This window comes from Syngnathus acus, chromosome 15 (assembly GCF_901709675.1).
Source record: "Syngnathus acus chromosome 15, fSynAcu1.2, whole genome shotgun sequence".
In the NCBI taxonomy this organism is placed as follows: domain Eukaryota; kingdom Metazoa; phylum Chordata; class Actinopteri; order Syngnathiformes; family Syngnathidae; genus Syngnathus; species Syngnathus acus.
This window is the reverse complement of record NC_051100.1, coordinates 3983221-3998500: the sequence shown is the minus strand read 5'-3', so window position 1 is coordinate 3998500 and position 15280 is coordinate 3983221. Positions and strand designations below refer to the sequence as shown.

Genomic DNA, 15280 nt, shown 5'->3' with positions numbered 1-15280 from the left:
TTGTGCAGTGGGAGGACACCTACTGACAAACAACCATTGATTTCATGATCAGACCGAAGAATATTCGTCAAATCACTTTATGAAAATATAACTATGTAAATACATTAATATATAACAAAAAGCTTCCCCACCAGGGTTGCATCTCTTCGGGGAGGAGGTTTTTGCCTGAGAACTGGAGAACCTATGAATCGGAGACAGAAAGAAAATATACTGTAAAAATAATGAATACATAAGCACAATGCACCTCAAGAACAATTTACAGTAAACTCAAAATTCTGGAATTATTTTAGTATAAAATGACATGACTGACCGATTTCCACCCGGTGAGGTGCAATGCGGGCCACGGCCGGCGAGGCCGGCTCCGTTTTGCCTTTGCCGTCCTGCGGCGTGCCAACAGGGCCTGGGTCACACAGGACCGGTAAGCTGATCTCCTTGCGGGCCACTTGCGGGCTCTCCGAGACTTTGGCGCTGCCGACGTCCTTCTCGCTCGGGGACGTCTTATTGAGGAGGTTACTAATCTCCATGATGTTTCCGATGATCTCCACCGGGCCGGTCACAGTCTTTTTTTGGGGGGAGGAGAGGTCCTCCATCTTCTTGAGATAAGAAGCTGGAGCCCAGCCCTCCTTATCTTGGTACCTGTGAGTAAATAACATTATTAATTGCACGCTACAAGTTTCTGTGAACTTGTCATTCCAGGTGTGTGAAGTGAAGCTCACCTGATGAACCACCAACCTTCCAAGTTCTTCTGGATCACTTCCACGACCTCGCCCTTCTCAAACGCTATTTCATCTTTGCCTTGGCTGGTGTACGGCTGCACTGTGATGTACTTCTCTTCTATGTAAGACAGCAAAACATAACAAATTTAATCATTTATAATATATTTATGATTTTACAGATTTTTGTATGGAAACAAGAATTCAAATTGAATCCAAAAATATTATTTTTGTTTTTGTGCTACTTTCCTATTCAAATCGGGCAGAAATGTCAGAAAAAATACCGCGAATCGATTTTTTTACACAAACGTCTTGGAATAAATTCCAAAGGAAAAGAGATTAAACAGCAATAGCAAACCATAAATATGTGTGGGGTGGTTAATGTATACGTCTACAAAGTGCATTTTAAAGTCAGCGTAAACAGAATGGCTATCCATTCTAATATTACGACTCTGAGCAACACATCTTGAAAGTCGACTATTATGTCGCACACCGAAGCAATCCTGAAGATACAAACGTCATGCACAGGCTGTCGTTCATTGACGTTTGTTTCCATAAAGTGCACCTTCGTCCTATGAAGTGTCCTTGGCCTTGCGCCTCTTAACTCAGCACATAATAGCCAGCCAAAGACTTGGTGCTGATTTATGCATTCCTGCAAGGCCAGCGCGTCGTGGTACAGACACCATTTCCCGTCATTATGGCAATTCCTGACCCAACCCTGCCCGACTGAGTCTCAAGAGAGCAAGACGACAAAAGTTAGACGAAGAAGATGTTGAAGCAGTGTTTGGGATCCTGCTTACCAAAAAGTCATTTTTTCTCCCATTTGCTTGCCCTTTCCCAAGGTTGTCTCAAAGTGTACAGGAAGAGGGAAAGCAATTCCCGCTACTATTTATGTTGTGGATTTTTTTAAGAAATCGCTTTTATGGGTTGTTGTAGAAAATAGAATAGTCCGAATTTAGAGTTGCGTGTCTTTGGTATATTACGGCTTTGTACCAATCACAGTAAGACTCGTGCTAATTTTCATTAGCATGTCTATGGCGATTTGCTTGATAGCATTAAGCTAGCAGACTTTCGCTAGTAGATATTAGCGCTGTTCACGGCATATACGGTATACATCAACACACATATACGTTTCCACCTTTGCTTCCCCTTTTCCAATCCAGAAACAGTATAACAATTCCCTTCCTTTTCACTTTCAAGACTAAGATCCAACGAAAGAAGATATTTTTGTATTTTTGACCTTGGGGACTCTTTTTTTTGTGTGCCCCCCCCCACCCCTCAAACAATATCCAGCTGAGCAAAAAGGGGAAACTCTGAATCAGATGTTTTGTTAACCACAACATGCATCGCCTCCATCACTGTTTGACTTGATTTGAGCGGAGTCAGCACAATCTTTCGAGTCCTCGGGTGGAAACAACGCTCCCCCTCTCTCGACTCCAGAGCGCGGTGCCAAGCGCAAATTTGGTATGAACCCAAACGCCGACCCACGCTGCTCCTCTAATGGTGACTGACCATCTTGGCCTGCCCGTGAACGTCATAAACGTTGTTTTTGATGTATCGAGATTAGTCGCAATTTGCGCCGGAGCCGAGTCAGTAACCGGCTCTAACACGGCTCTTAAATGCGGCGTCAGGCCAATGCCGCTATGTATTACCCAACAGCTTTTTGGTGCTTGGCAGGAGAGCGGTTTGGGAGAATTTGGCAGGGTTGGAAAATAACAACCCACAAAACATATTTTGTAACATAATTTCAGTTAATTGTTTGTTAGCCTGAAAGCTAGAGTTCAACTCAGCTTTCCTGGAAATATAATTGCTAGAATAAACCTGTACTTTATATCAGGATCAACATTTCATAATAAAAATTATGATTCTTTTTGGTGTGTTTTTTTTGGGGGGGGGGCAGATCAATGGCATTTGAATGCGGGACAATGGATTTGAAGCTCTCACTTGTTTTCAACGAGCGGCTTATAAAGTGCTGATTCGCATGTCAGTTAGTGGTTAGTCATGGTGGATTTACGTCAACAGGATGCGGGGTGAGACAAAGAGCGACGTCACGAGCGCACGCACACAAACAAAAACAGTGGCAACATCTGTCTCACTTCACCTCGGCTCTGCTGCCGGCTGATGACACCCCCCAGCGTCCATCTCCGGTCCAGCCTCTTCAGGTGGGACTTGTGGCGCTTAGTGACTGACGGACACAGACACGGACATGGAAAGCGAGTGCGAAGCGGCACATGTTAAAACACTCACAACACAAGACGCTATTAGCTGCACATGGAAGACAGTGGGTGGACGGTTAATAGTGGAATGATGGGAGGGTTATGAGGGACGTGTTAAACGAAGCCATCTCCTCTGCGGCTTTTAATTAGGATGTTGTTAGCATGGTTTCCCATCTTGTCATCGTGGAGCATCTGGGCCACACATTGTTGCCCTCGGGAAATGCGGCACATGACTGGAACAGCTGACATTGCCTCGTAAGCCTCAATGTGCAGGTGTACCTAATGTAATGGCCGGCCACTTTACATTTACCGTACAATTGCCCGATGTTCCGATCTCATGTCACGTTTTTGCATAGTAAGGCAATTGTGTGGCAAAAAACATCTTTTGGCAGCACTGTTAGAAAAACTCCATGTTTGTTTTGAAGCCTAATAATCATTTCCATACTCCGTTTGTTGTTTTCTCCAACAAAACGCTGCGTAAGACTTTTTTGTAAATACGCTGCAATTGCTTCACTTTTATTTCAAAAGAGTCCAAAAAGGAGAATTTTTCCACTTATTATGTGGTTTGACGGCCACGCGAGTCAGAGATTTGAGCGAGGCCATCCAAAGGTGCTTTCAGGCTGGACTGGCTACGCTACATGAGCAAAAGTAGAGGGACGCATGAAGCACGTGTCATTGTTGAACCTTGCTCGCAATCATCCGACTCATGGGGATGATTAAAGTAGTGATTCGGCGCGAACTGAAAATGGAAACGCCACCTATCATGTAAAGCCTGAGTAACATCCTGGTGTGTACAAGGCGCTACTGTACAACTCATCACCGGGTTGTGGTCGGCTCCCTCCCGGACCCCCTCCTCGCCACTGACCCAGACTTGAATCCGCGCTCTGTTCAAGCGTGCCCGCGATGGCAAGAGGACAGGGAAAGCGGTTCACGGCGGGCCGACATCAGCCGTTAGGCGAGGTCTTGTCACCGATCAAAGGCGGGAGAGGGGGGGTGGCTACAAAACGCCGTGTGTTTACGTGTTCAGGTGGGTGTGCGGTGGCGATGACTTACCTTCGCCGCTTTTGGAGGCGCCCAGCTCTAAATCGTCTCGTGTGCCGCTGTGGGAGTTGAGATAGGTGGCGGGGACCCAACCTTGCTCCTCTGAAGTGCTGACAAACCACCAGCCTGTGGGAAGAAAACACAGCAGTTGACCGACGTGGACTGACATTTACAAATTTCCCGCAATAAATTACTATTGCTGAGTTTCCAAAATGATTCCCATGGACTGAAAATTTCGGATGATGAAAACATTTCCCTGCGTGAGTCCTCACCGATGGCACCGAAAGCCTCCTATACGTAGGCGCTTTGACGCCCTGTTCTGTTTTTTGTTGTGGTAACAGAGACACAACGCACCTGACAGCTGCTTGGAGAACCATAAAGAGGATAGGAGCGTTCCGTCACAGCTGGCCCAAACTTCCAGCGCACGTGTTACTGACAAAATGTTGTGTTTAGAGGGCCTTTATTTCTACCATGGGAAGAAGAATTGGAAAAATCCCGCTGTAATGGGTTGTTACCATGGGACTGTTTGGGATCGCAGCAGCTTATTAGTGCCATCTCTGTGATTCATGTGGATGTGGTCAATGCTTTGTGCATGCTACGTTAGCAAGACAGTAGTATGGAAAGCTGTTTGAGCATTTATTCCATATTGTTGCTATCCATCTTACGGTCTACGTAATACTAAGTGCAAACTTGGAGTAAGTAAAGACATTTGTGACTATAATAAAATGATTTTTTGTTTTTCCACTACTGCATTAGGACAACTTTGGCCTACCAGAACATATTACAAAGACATATTTTTAGTGTTAGCTGCCACTCTGTCTTATGGAGTTCCACAGGGTTCTTTTTCGGGGCCCCTGCTGTTTTAAGCCCAGTTTATGAAAACGACAAAGACCATACCTTAAGGTGGATACGAAGGATATCAAATTAGCACAAACGGCTTCCGTATATTAAAACTGTTTCGCATGGAGTTTGGGTGGTTCCGTAACTTAAAGAAGGGTTCTGCTGTTGGGCGATTGCCTTGGATCACCACCCGCTGGCTCGAACTCAAGGATATAACAAGGCATGTAATGTGCTGAGACTTGCCATAAAAGCCACGGCTCAAACAAAAAGCGGCATCCATAAATCAGTCAAGAGTCCGAACAACCTAACCTCAGAAAAACAACATGTTGTCTGTGCAGGTCTAAGATTAACAAGTCCCCAAGGCCAGTCGGCCGCAGAGCAATGCTGCCGAACTCGACGGAATCACAAAGTTGCAAAGTTGCATTGACCCTCGCACACCTAAAAAAAACTCACGTCGTTTCTTGTTAAAAATTCAGCTTCAATATTTGCAGTCCATTTCCAGTACTAAAATGCTTGTCGAATGGAACATTCCATAAGGCTGGTTGACTTCCCAATTTCAAAATTAGTTTTCCTAATCACATTTAATGCCAGGTGAACAAATTGGTTGCAGGCTCAATTTGTCACCATCATAAAACCCTTCCATTAACAGTCGAGGTAATTTTTTGGAGTACATCCCAAACTGTCATTTCAAGGGCGCGAGTTATTCTTAAAGGAGTTCAATGTACACGCAAATAAATGGCAACAAGCTGTTGAGCGGCGCAGTAGCGACGAAGCAGATCCACATGGCGCAAAAATACACCGCAGATGTGGGATGACGCACGTCATCTCGGGCGATATGCGTGAGCTGTTCTGTGTCAGATCACAAGTCAATCAACGATGCATATTTCTATGTTTATCACAACCGGCTTCTCCCCTGTGTTGCAAACAACAACTTCAGACCACAAGTCTTGGAAAGAACAAATATTCAGAATGCAGCCAATTGCTGACTGGAGGCAAACATTTCTGTCCAGCGTGACAGCGCCTAAGTCAGCATGTTGAATCGATCAAAAAAAATACTCGTTGCTTTATCTGGGTCGTTGAATGCTTTTTCTGCATTGGCTTTAAGTGCATCGTCGCAGTTGGAAAGAGGTTACGAAAGCGACATTTCGAAAGAAAACTAGAGCAGGGTGCTGCGAACGCAACTCTATTTGTGTTTCATTCTTTTCTTGACATCTGGAAAATCCACACATGCTTCTTTTTCACTGTAATCCACACCAGATTGCCGCAACAGGAAACCAAATATACACAAATTGTTTCTTCGCCGTAAAGAACTGGATGATATGTAAAAGGAGACTGTGTTTCCAAACACAATTCATCAAGGGCGTTAAAGGCGCAATTTGATGTTATTAGACCCCAAAAACGTCCACAAGCTAGGAACGAAAACAAAAGCTCTACACATCTCACACGAAGCACTGATTCAGCAGCAAACCAAAGCTTTTTTTTTGTTTTGTTTTCCTGGACGTGGAATGATGAGGAATGCATCGGCGCAGCGGATATTCGACACCACTGTCAAATGGAGCGGCAGAGAACCTCGTTCATTTCCAGCTTCTGTATTTATTAACAGTAGATCCAGTATCAACACACGAGTAGGGGGAGGCTATCAGCTTCACACACACACACTTCCAGTTTTCATAAAAGACCGGGTTTCAATTACCTGGGCGCCTCGGGCGTAGCGAAAAGGGGGAGTTGTGGGAAAACGACACAACACGACTTTCAAGAATTTATGTTGACCTAAGGAGCTGCGTTCTCTCCCTGAAGAACTGTGAAAGGATCTCCTCATGGGCCCGAAAACGAAGCGCCACTTGTAGCGGGGTGGGGTGGAGGGGGTCGATGTTGAGACACAGCGAGCCTTCAATGTGTAAATGGCCACCCCTTGGAAATGTTGGTTTAACCTTCCTTGCGGACACGCTGTCTCGCTTCCCAATCGGTGATAATTAAGACGACTCGGGAACCGCTCTGACAGCCTCTCGAGAAAAGCTTAAAAGCGATAATACGTAAGGGTTGGAAAACACAAAATGAGGGTTAATGTCTTCAATTGGTCCCTGAAGACTTCTAATGGAAATCTCTAAGAATGCGCAGGAAACGCACGACGACGCGAGGCTGAGGTGTCCTCCATATGTTGCTGCGAGTTCAGCTTTGAAAAAAAAATCAAATAAAAGACACGAAGCTGTCGATTGTTAAGCAAGTTGGAGAAAACATGCTGAGTCTGCAGAAACGCAGATTGAAAGCATGCACATGAAAGTCTTGATTATCAACTGAGAACATGTGCAAAGCATGTGCGAGAGCGTCTACTGTCTTTTTGACCGGTTGGAATTTGTGCCAGATAAATGAAGAGTTGGTGTGACATAAAACGAACGCCTGCAAATTCTTATCGTCATCAAACTGTGTCGCAATTGAACAACGATCTCGACAACTCCTCTGAGGACGATGGACATTCATGCAAATATCAATTCATCACAGCCATGTCGGGGAATCTTGGAATTAATCAATCCCTGAGATCGAGTGGCAAATTGTCCAGCTGCATGTTCTTCTTTGTGTCAGTGGTGAGAAGGATTGAACGACTCATTGCGGACAGTTCCGTCCATGTGGGAACAATTGAAACAAGGCCCTGGATGAGTTTGATGGGGAAAAACCGGAGAACCCTGACAGACCCTAAACCCCTTTAGACAAATTTGGGGCTGAACTAGACTAGCTTGCAAGCCAGGTCTTCTTTATCCAGTGACCCCTTAGGAATGCTCTTCTGGAAGAATGGACAGAAATTCCCATGCACAGACACTCAAACATACTGGAGACAGTCTCCCCAGATAAGTGGACGATTATATTTCCAGTTCCTCTAACGGACAGGTAAACCTCTGACTCTGAAGCTAAACACTAATTCAAGGGGCCGCCCGAATGATGGGCGGGGCTTGAACTTGTGTGGCTTACACTGTGTGGCCTTCAAAGTGATGCTGCCGCCACCATTGTCGCGATACCAAATAAGGAATCAACATTGTCTCTCCGTGGAGTTCCAGAGAATCTAGGCCACGCTTCATCTGAGAGCCGTTCAAGTGACCCAACGCTTCCTCACCCATCTGTACATACAAATGGTACGGGATTGCAAAGGATAACTCGGAAGGCTTCCCAAACATGCGCACTAAACCTCATCTTGCCCTCAGCCAGCAGACAGACGCCGGAGACAACAGCACGGATATATTTTTACCATGTGAGACTAGAAGAGACATCCAGCGCATCCATCATGTCCTTCCAAGGGCCGGTGCGGCTTAATCTTCCAGAATTTCCTGCAGGTTCAGTCGGCACTAAGCCAGACAGCTGAACATCAAAAGCAGGTGAAGAAACTGTTTTACCTTCCAGGTTTTCTGCAGTTCTGATCTGCCAAATACTTTAGTGGGAACATTAAGACAAGTACTTGTGTCCTTAGTGACCTTTGGGGTCCCTCATATGTCTTTAGTTACTCCACCCTGATTTATTAAAGAGGGTGGGGCAGGCACTGTGCTTACAGTCGTGCCAGGGAGGGAGGGGGGGGGGGTCTTGGGGCATTCCTGGAGTTTCATTTGTCATTCATAAAGGCTGATCTACTCTTGGAATGCAGACAAGTTAAACACTGACTGGTCCTTAGAGAGAGATTTGCTAAACCGGACCGGGCACAAAGTGCCTCGGGGTGCCGTGGAGGCATTGGCAAACTGGTCGGAGGGAGAAAGTACAACAGTTCCAGGACTTGATGCACTCAATGGAGAACGTTTGAACTTATCAACACGGTTGGTAGCTTTGTTGAACATCTCTCACATAGTGTAAACGGAGGAGCGGCATCCTGGAGGATCCATTAAGCCATAGTAATGAAGCAACCTCTCTGAACCACTCACTTTGGCAGGAAATGACTTTTTCCATTTCTCTCCAAGTTTCTTCTGTGCTGCTCTCAACAAGCAACCCCCACCTCCTGCAAACTCCCACCAAGAAGACAAATAAAATAGGGTCTGCGTAATCATGCAAAGGGAGTGAGGACGGAATTATTCTACGACACATTTTTAGTGAGGATTTAGAGCTTACGTTTGGACAAAGTCAAGCTATGAGTTTCCTAGCATGGTCGTATTTTTTCTTTGCAAACAGGCAGCGTTTTTAAAAAGGTTATCAGCTGATTTACGGGAGTTACAATTTTGTACGACACTTTATCAAACATAGATTATGTACAGCCCCAGTGGCCTAATGGATAAGGCACTGGCCTCCTAAGCCAGGGATTGTGGGTTCGAGTCCCATCTGGGGTGGAAAATTCTATTTTGACTGCGGCAACCCACTCCCACAAAAAAATACACACCACTTGAAAATACGGACCGAAACAGAATTCATCTTCATTTCAACAAGTTCTACGGCGCAAACTGAAGCATCAAGCCGTTTCAGCGGAAAATACCGCTTTGGCTGGAGAAGTGGGGAAAATTGGGCTCCCTTACAGCTCTGACCTAGATTCCCTGCCTCTCTCCGATGACATGTATTATTTAATCCAAGGTGAGTGACATGTGAACACCCAGTCAGCAAAAGAATAATAAACAGCTGCTCACAAACAACACCAAAATTGGATCCAAAAAGCCTGCGAATGTCGACAGAGCAGCAGATTCTTGACCTGCATCTGCAATTAAGAGCTCAATATGTCAGAACACGTTAAGATTTTTTTGTCGTTCTCGCTTGACTTATCCTGCTTTTGGGAATCGATGCTAAATTAAATGAGCTCTGAATTCCTCTCAGCCACGTGCTCGTGTTAGTTTTGGCGGCGCCGTACGGAGTGACGTCAGCTAGCTCGCTTGGAGCGGCGTTAGCCTCCATCCATCGCGGGAGAGCTGATGAGATGTCACTCGCTGGAAACAAAATGAAACTTGGGCAACATGTTCGATCGATGAAATATGGAAATGCGAGGTTAGCATGTTTTGTTAGCATATCAGGTTGGCAAGCTCGCAATGTTTTTTTTTTTTTCATTTTCCGACCACTTTCCGATAAATGTAATTACAGACTGAATTGCCGATAGGTGTGAACGGTTCTCGATGTGCCCCTGCAATGGACTGGGGACCATTCCAGGAAGTACCCCGCCTCTCACCCAATGTCAGCTGTAATAGCCTCCATCTGCATCCTGAACCCAAACAGTGCCACAAAATGGACGAATAAATCTCAAAGGTTGCGAAATCATAACGAGGGTAAGTAGTCCATCTCATTCTCCATGGCTCATTGGACCACAGAATTTGACTTCCTCCAAAGCCACGGATGAAAGAACTCGTAGGTGTCGGCGTCTCACTGTGGCTCCCCATTGGGCTTAGATCCTACCGGAGCAGCGAGTGAAAACAAATACGCGAACCTGAGGCTCCCCACACGTGACACTTCAAAGCGATCCCATGCCACGTTCTCCTCGCTTGAGGCCGGTGTGGAGCGCCGTTTCACTCACTCTCATCGTGAAACACAAGTCCCTTCCTGGTCACTGATTTCCTCCCTCCATCTCTCTGGCTCTGAAGAACACATGAGTCCCATTACGCTTTTACTGTCTCAGCACACCATTAAAGCTCAGCGTCAAACCCTTGTGGGCCTAAATCTCCTTGGCTCATCTTGCCATTCACGCTTTAGAGTGTAACTGAGATTTTTTTTTTTACCCAAAACATATGGGTCGATACTCCTGGTGTTCATTACAAATAACCACCGCTTGATGACGTTTTTTATTCTCCTGGTCTTTAAAGTCTTATTGTCTTGACTGATTTTAATTTGCTGTGAACCATTTTGTGCAATTTTCACATCCTCTCAAGATGTCATTTTCTCAACAACATTTGCCATGGGATCGGAAAAACCTCTCGGTCCCGTCGGCTAACGTTTTCCGACGGTTAAACAGCTGACTAAGGACTTTTTGCAGCTGGCATTTGTAAATCAGGCATTTCTTGCTGGCTTTCCATTAAAGTGCGGCGGAGTAATTAATACAAGTCTGGGAGCGATTCCTCTTGCCAGAGGCGGAATGCTGGCCTCTCGCCTGAACCAACAGTGGGACAAAAACAGGGCTGACTGCAGGCCAGAAAGAGCCTCCAGATGGAAGTAAAACAGGGTGGATTCGGGACAAAGGGGACAAGGTTGTTGGGATCGCGGACGAGTGGAATGTCGGAGGTGTTTGATGATGTCTGAGCAAAGCTAAGGTTGCGCGTTTGTTTTGCTCACTCACCGCTTTCACTCTTCTCGATGACGTCGACCACCTCACCCGCTTGGAGGCTGATTTCCGCCGGCTCCTGCTTCTCGTAACTGGCCACCACCACGTATTGTTCCAGGACCATGGGCTCCGAGGCGTCCAGACCTGGAGTTGACGGGAAGAAACAGGCTGTCAGCCAGCTGCCAGCCATAGGTCCCCTGGAACGACCGCCGGGCGCCCGTTGCGCCATAGGCCGCTTTGTCACTTGAGCTCAGCCAATCACAATATTCGCAGGGCTCAGTGCATCTTTCTGAGAGTCTAGCCATAGAGGTGCATCCCCCTCCAGCCCAACATGAGGGGCAGCGGAGATGCTGGAATTCTACAAAGCGATCATCATCCCCCAAAAAAAAAGGGGGATGCTCAGGCGGAAAAAAGTCGAGAATCCATTGCGCACGTCACAGAAACCACCTCGTCCGCAGCGCCCGACGATGCCGAAACCGGGTCAGGAGAAGCCGGCGGAGACATTAACATAGTTGGAACGGGAGCCCCGATCAGATGCCGTGAGAGTCATCAAAGTGTTGAGGGCAGGACAGTTGAGAGAAGGAGAAAGAAATGGCTTCCCTTGGAAAATAAACCATCTGCTAAAAAGCCTCCTTCTCCTCAGTCGGGGCTGGAACTCGGAGGAAGAGTAGGGGGGTTGCGTACGCCAATCATAAGACTCGGCACCAGAAGCCTTAAATAGAACCAGATGAAGGGGCTGGAACAGCACTCAGAGGGATGGCCCGCTGTCTCCGTGAAACTCTAGACCTCGGCCTACGGCGTGCGGCGCAGCCAATGGAAATGTTCCTTTCTCTACCTCGCTGGGTTAACCGTGTCGACGCCAGAGTCGACTGAGTCGGTGCTTGTTTTCATAACTCGCTCGCATTCATCTGTTAACCGGCGCCAGGTTCACTCATCCCCACTCGTAAGGCAACAGCAGATGGATTTTATTTGCGAGGATGCACGGAAACGTCAGACCGCTGCCGATTGCGGGCTGCGCAGCGACTCGGAAACTAAGGCTTAATCACGAAAAGTCTCACAAATAGGTGACTGAAATAAAGCAGGGCTAACAAGAGTCAACTACCGTAATCAGTTAGCCTTTCAACAAATGTTTCTGCTGGCCGCACTGGAATGTGCTAGCTAGAGTGGGCTGTAAATATTTGAACACTTTGGATGTCATTGTTCAGAGGATAAAGACAACATGCCTGGAAGTAAAAGTTGTCTGTCTACATGTGTTTCTCCACCGTTTGTGCTCAAATATCATAATACTATAAACTAGCATAATTGCTAGCATGTCTATGGGCCTTTGTGTGTTTTGTTAGCATTAAGCTAAGTGGACCGTCTTCAGGCAAACTATGTGGTTGTTTTAATTACACAATGTCATTCTCTCAGCGATAGTTTTAGTTTGAAAATAATAATAATAATAATGAAATAAACTAAGTGTTTTCTTAAATTTCACGAGACCAGCAAAACTCCTCAAAAGATTTATGATTGCCTATTAACGACACAAGATGGCGACAAAACACAAATGACGCTCTTCAACTGATTTCAACATAGTTTCTTAGCACTAAAGAGACGCCAAAGGAATACTTTTAGTCTTTTTTGGCCTCAGCGCCAAAACAGCATTTTTTAAGCCTGTTTTTCGGCAAATAACGGAACATCAGTTCCCCCAAAACATACGCAAATAGGTGAACTTTCAAACGCTTAAGCATGAATACGCCGGGCTTCACGAAGCATTTATTTTCGTAGAAAGAGGAAGTGTGTCTTAACATGAGGATGAAAAAATATGAACGCATCAATCCAAATGAGGATTTAACTTCCATTTCTCCAACGAAATCCTCTGGCATAGCTGAAACACACTCGAGAGCAATGTTTTTTTTTTAAGTCTTCCAGATAAAAAAAAAGACATCTAACCTAATCATTCGTGAAGGTCAACTCAGCAGCTCCATCCATCTTTCAAATCCTAGCGGAGAGCCTGACACGGGATTACTGCGGTATCACAAACGTCATGTCGCATTGTGTCGGCCGTTTGCCGAAAACCACACCGCTGGAGAGAGAAAGACGACTTCTATTTGAGGTATTGTCTCCGGGTTTTCCAAGTATAATACGACGGTCGGTTACGATTCAGCATCCATTTTCCTAGATGTTCATAAGCGTTTTTGCATTCGCCGATGACTTATTGCAGCGGCTAAATGAGGACGCGAGTGCCACGCTGCTTTTCACGGCTCGTAAAACTCTGAATGTTTTCATGCGTGTGTAGGCTTTCCGGTGTAATCACTCATTTAAATTGCAGAGGGGTTCACAAATGTGGCCGTGCGCATGTTTTATGTACGATAAAGTTGCAGCTTGGGGATATTTCTAGAATCCATTATTTTACCAATCTATTAATTATTACATTCTTCTTGACTCGGCAAGTAATCAGGTAAAAGTGTGTTTTGTATTTTTTATCAACCCGCAAAATGTGAGGTGATGTTATTAGTGTCCTATTAGTGTCCACTAGGGGTCACTATTCTCACATTCTACACTGTAGTTTCTGTGACTTTGAGTGTTTATGGCTTTAAAATGGGGCCATTAAGAGACTTTGAATGAGTATGCCGAAACATCAGCGCATGGAGAAAAAAAAAAAAGTTAATATCTCAAAGTCGAGGAAATGAAATTGAGGCAGAACCACTTTGCTCCTAAATGGTTTTGTTTCAAATGCGTCAACCTCTGTTGCCGTGTGTTAAATATTCATGCACCGAGAGTATTCACTTAATGGGCCTGGAAAAGAAAAGTATTTATTTCTTGGCTCGCATCAGATGGCTCTATTAACTTCTCACTGTGTTTGTGCCTCACTCAGATTCATCCGCTCGCTTCCTGCTCTCCAGACGACCAAACACCATCCAACACCCCCACTCCAAAAAAAAAAAAAAAAAACACCCGTGTGTGCTCATCAGCGCCGCATGTCAAAATAAAATGAGCGCTAAAAACGGTGCTAATTACTCATCAATGGAGTAACATTTCTTGCGAGGAGGCAAATTTGGCAGCGCCTTTGTTTGGCTCATCAGCAGCAGATGTGCAGTGAGATTAGCAAAGGTTGCGGGACTGCTGTTCAATGTAGTGCAGATGTAGTCATGTCACTACATCACTATGTGGATCTCGGCGGGGGAAAGGTCAGACCCGGTTCTGACATTTCCAAGAACAATTCTTTGGTTAAGACAACCTTTACGAGCTTGTTAGGCGAGGTTATAAAAAGAAATTTGTTGGGTTCAATTAATCGGTAATTTGGTCGAGCAGCTTTTGATTTAGGGGGAAATAAATGTCACATTTATTGTTTCTCAATAAAACTAGTACTAGTAGGAGTCTCTATGGAGCCACTTATAGTACTTAGTGGTAATGGGGAGGGGACAATACATGAACACCAGTTTGTCAATAGCCCCTATTGTAAAAGCCCAAAAACATTTCCTGCCTTTTCTGAATGTTATTTGTTCTCTTAAAAGGTCTCCTAACATTGAATTTTTTTTTTTTAATGCAGTTATCGTGGGGGCGGGGTGTAAATATAAATAAATATAAAAATATATATATATAAATTTATATTAAATATAAATATTTTATATCGCCGGTCGCTTGCATTACACTATAATACCTGTCCATCTTTTTTTTTTAATGCAACAGAGTACAGTAAATTCAAATGGAGGGCATCATTTATGACTCAGGTTGCACGCGCTAAAAGTTGAACCTGCTTTGACCTCTACAATGAGTCGTTCTTGTTCTGTGAATCTCATCATTGTGTATGAGAAAGCAAAGAGGGTGGGGGGGGCGATCTGTTTAAATGCACACTACTCAAAGGCTTTTCATTGAGAACCAAGCTGGTCAAACAGTGCACGGTTGTCCTGCCAGATTTGCCCCTTAACGATTTCCTGAGCCAATTTGAAGTTTTATCCATCTGTAAAGACAAAACACCTCTTGACCCACCCAACATTTCACCCGTGCATCGGCTAACCCTCCTGCCCTTGCTCCAATCGTAGCGCACACACCCATGTAAACACTGACAGAGGAGCAACCACACACACGCACACACACACACACCCCAGAGGCCCCCGGAGGCCTGCATTTCAAATAAAGACAGCAAGGCTACACACACAAACGCGCTCGCTTGGGTTTAGGCGCAACACTGAAATGGTTTCCACTTGCCACGTAAACGTCCTCTCCATCTGCTTTTCGCATGCACTACACCCCCGAGCGCTCCGCTGCGCCGTTTTTTCTTCTCA

The 15280-nt window shown here is 45.4% G+C and overlaps 1 protein-coding gene and 1 non-coding gene across 3 annotated transcripts in view; one reads left to right on the top strand and one right to left on the bottom strand.

The window, feature by feature from the left end:
- The window catches only part of sh3pxd2ab (SH3 and PX domains 2Ab), a 31841-nt gene that overhangs the window by 3390 nt on the left and 13171 nt on the right, over positions 1-15280 (bottom strand). Inside the window, exons 7-12 of one of the 2 annotated variants that reach the window (XM_037271359.1) lie at positions 11028-11156; positions 3983-4096; positions 2815-2898; positions 717-834; positions 311-636; positions 132-181 (exon numbers count right to left, since the gene is read on the bottom strand). In XM_037271359.1, coding sequence (XP_037127254.1) covers positions 132-181; positions 311-636; positions 717-834; positions 2815-2898; positions 3983-4096; positions 11028-11156 — 821 coding nt within the window. The remainder of the gene's footprint in view (positions 1-131; positions 182-310; positions 637-716; positions 835-2814; positions 2899-3982; positions 4097-11027; positions 11157-15280) is intronic. The other variant, XM_037271360.1, reaches the window with a different exon arrangement.
- trnar-ccu lies at positions 9036-9108 on the top strand. Its single transcript has one exon. It is a non-coding gene; the product is annotated as a tRNA-Arg (tRNA).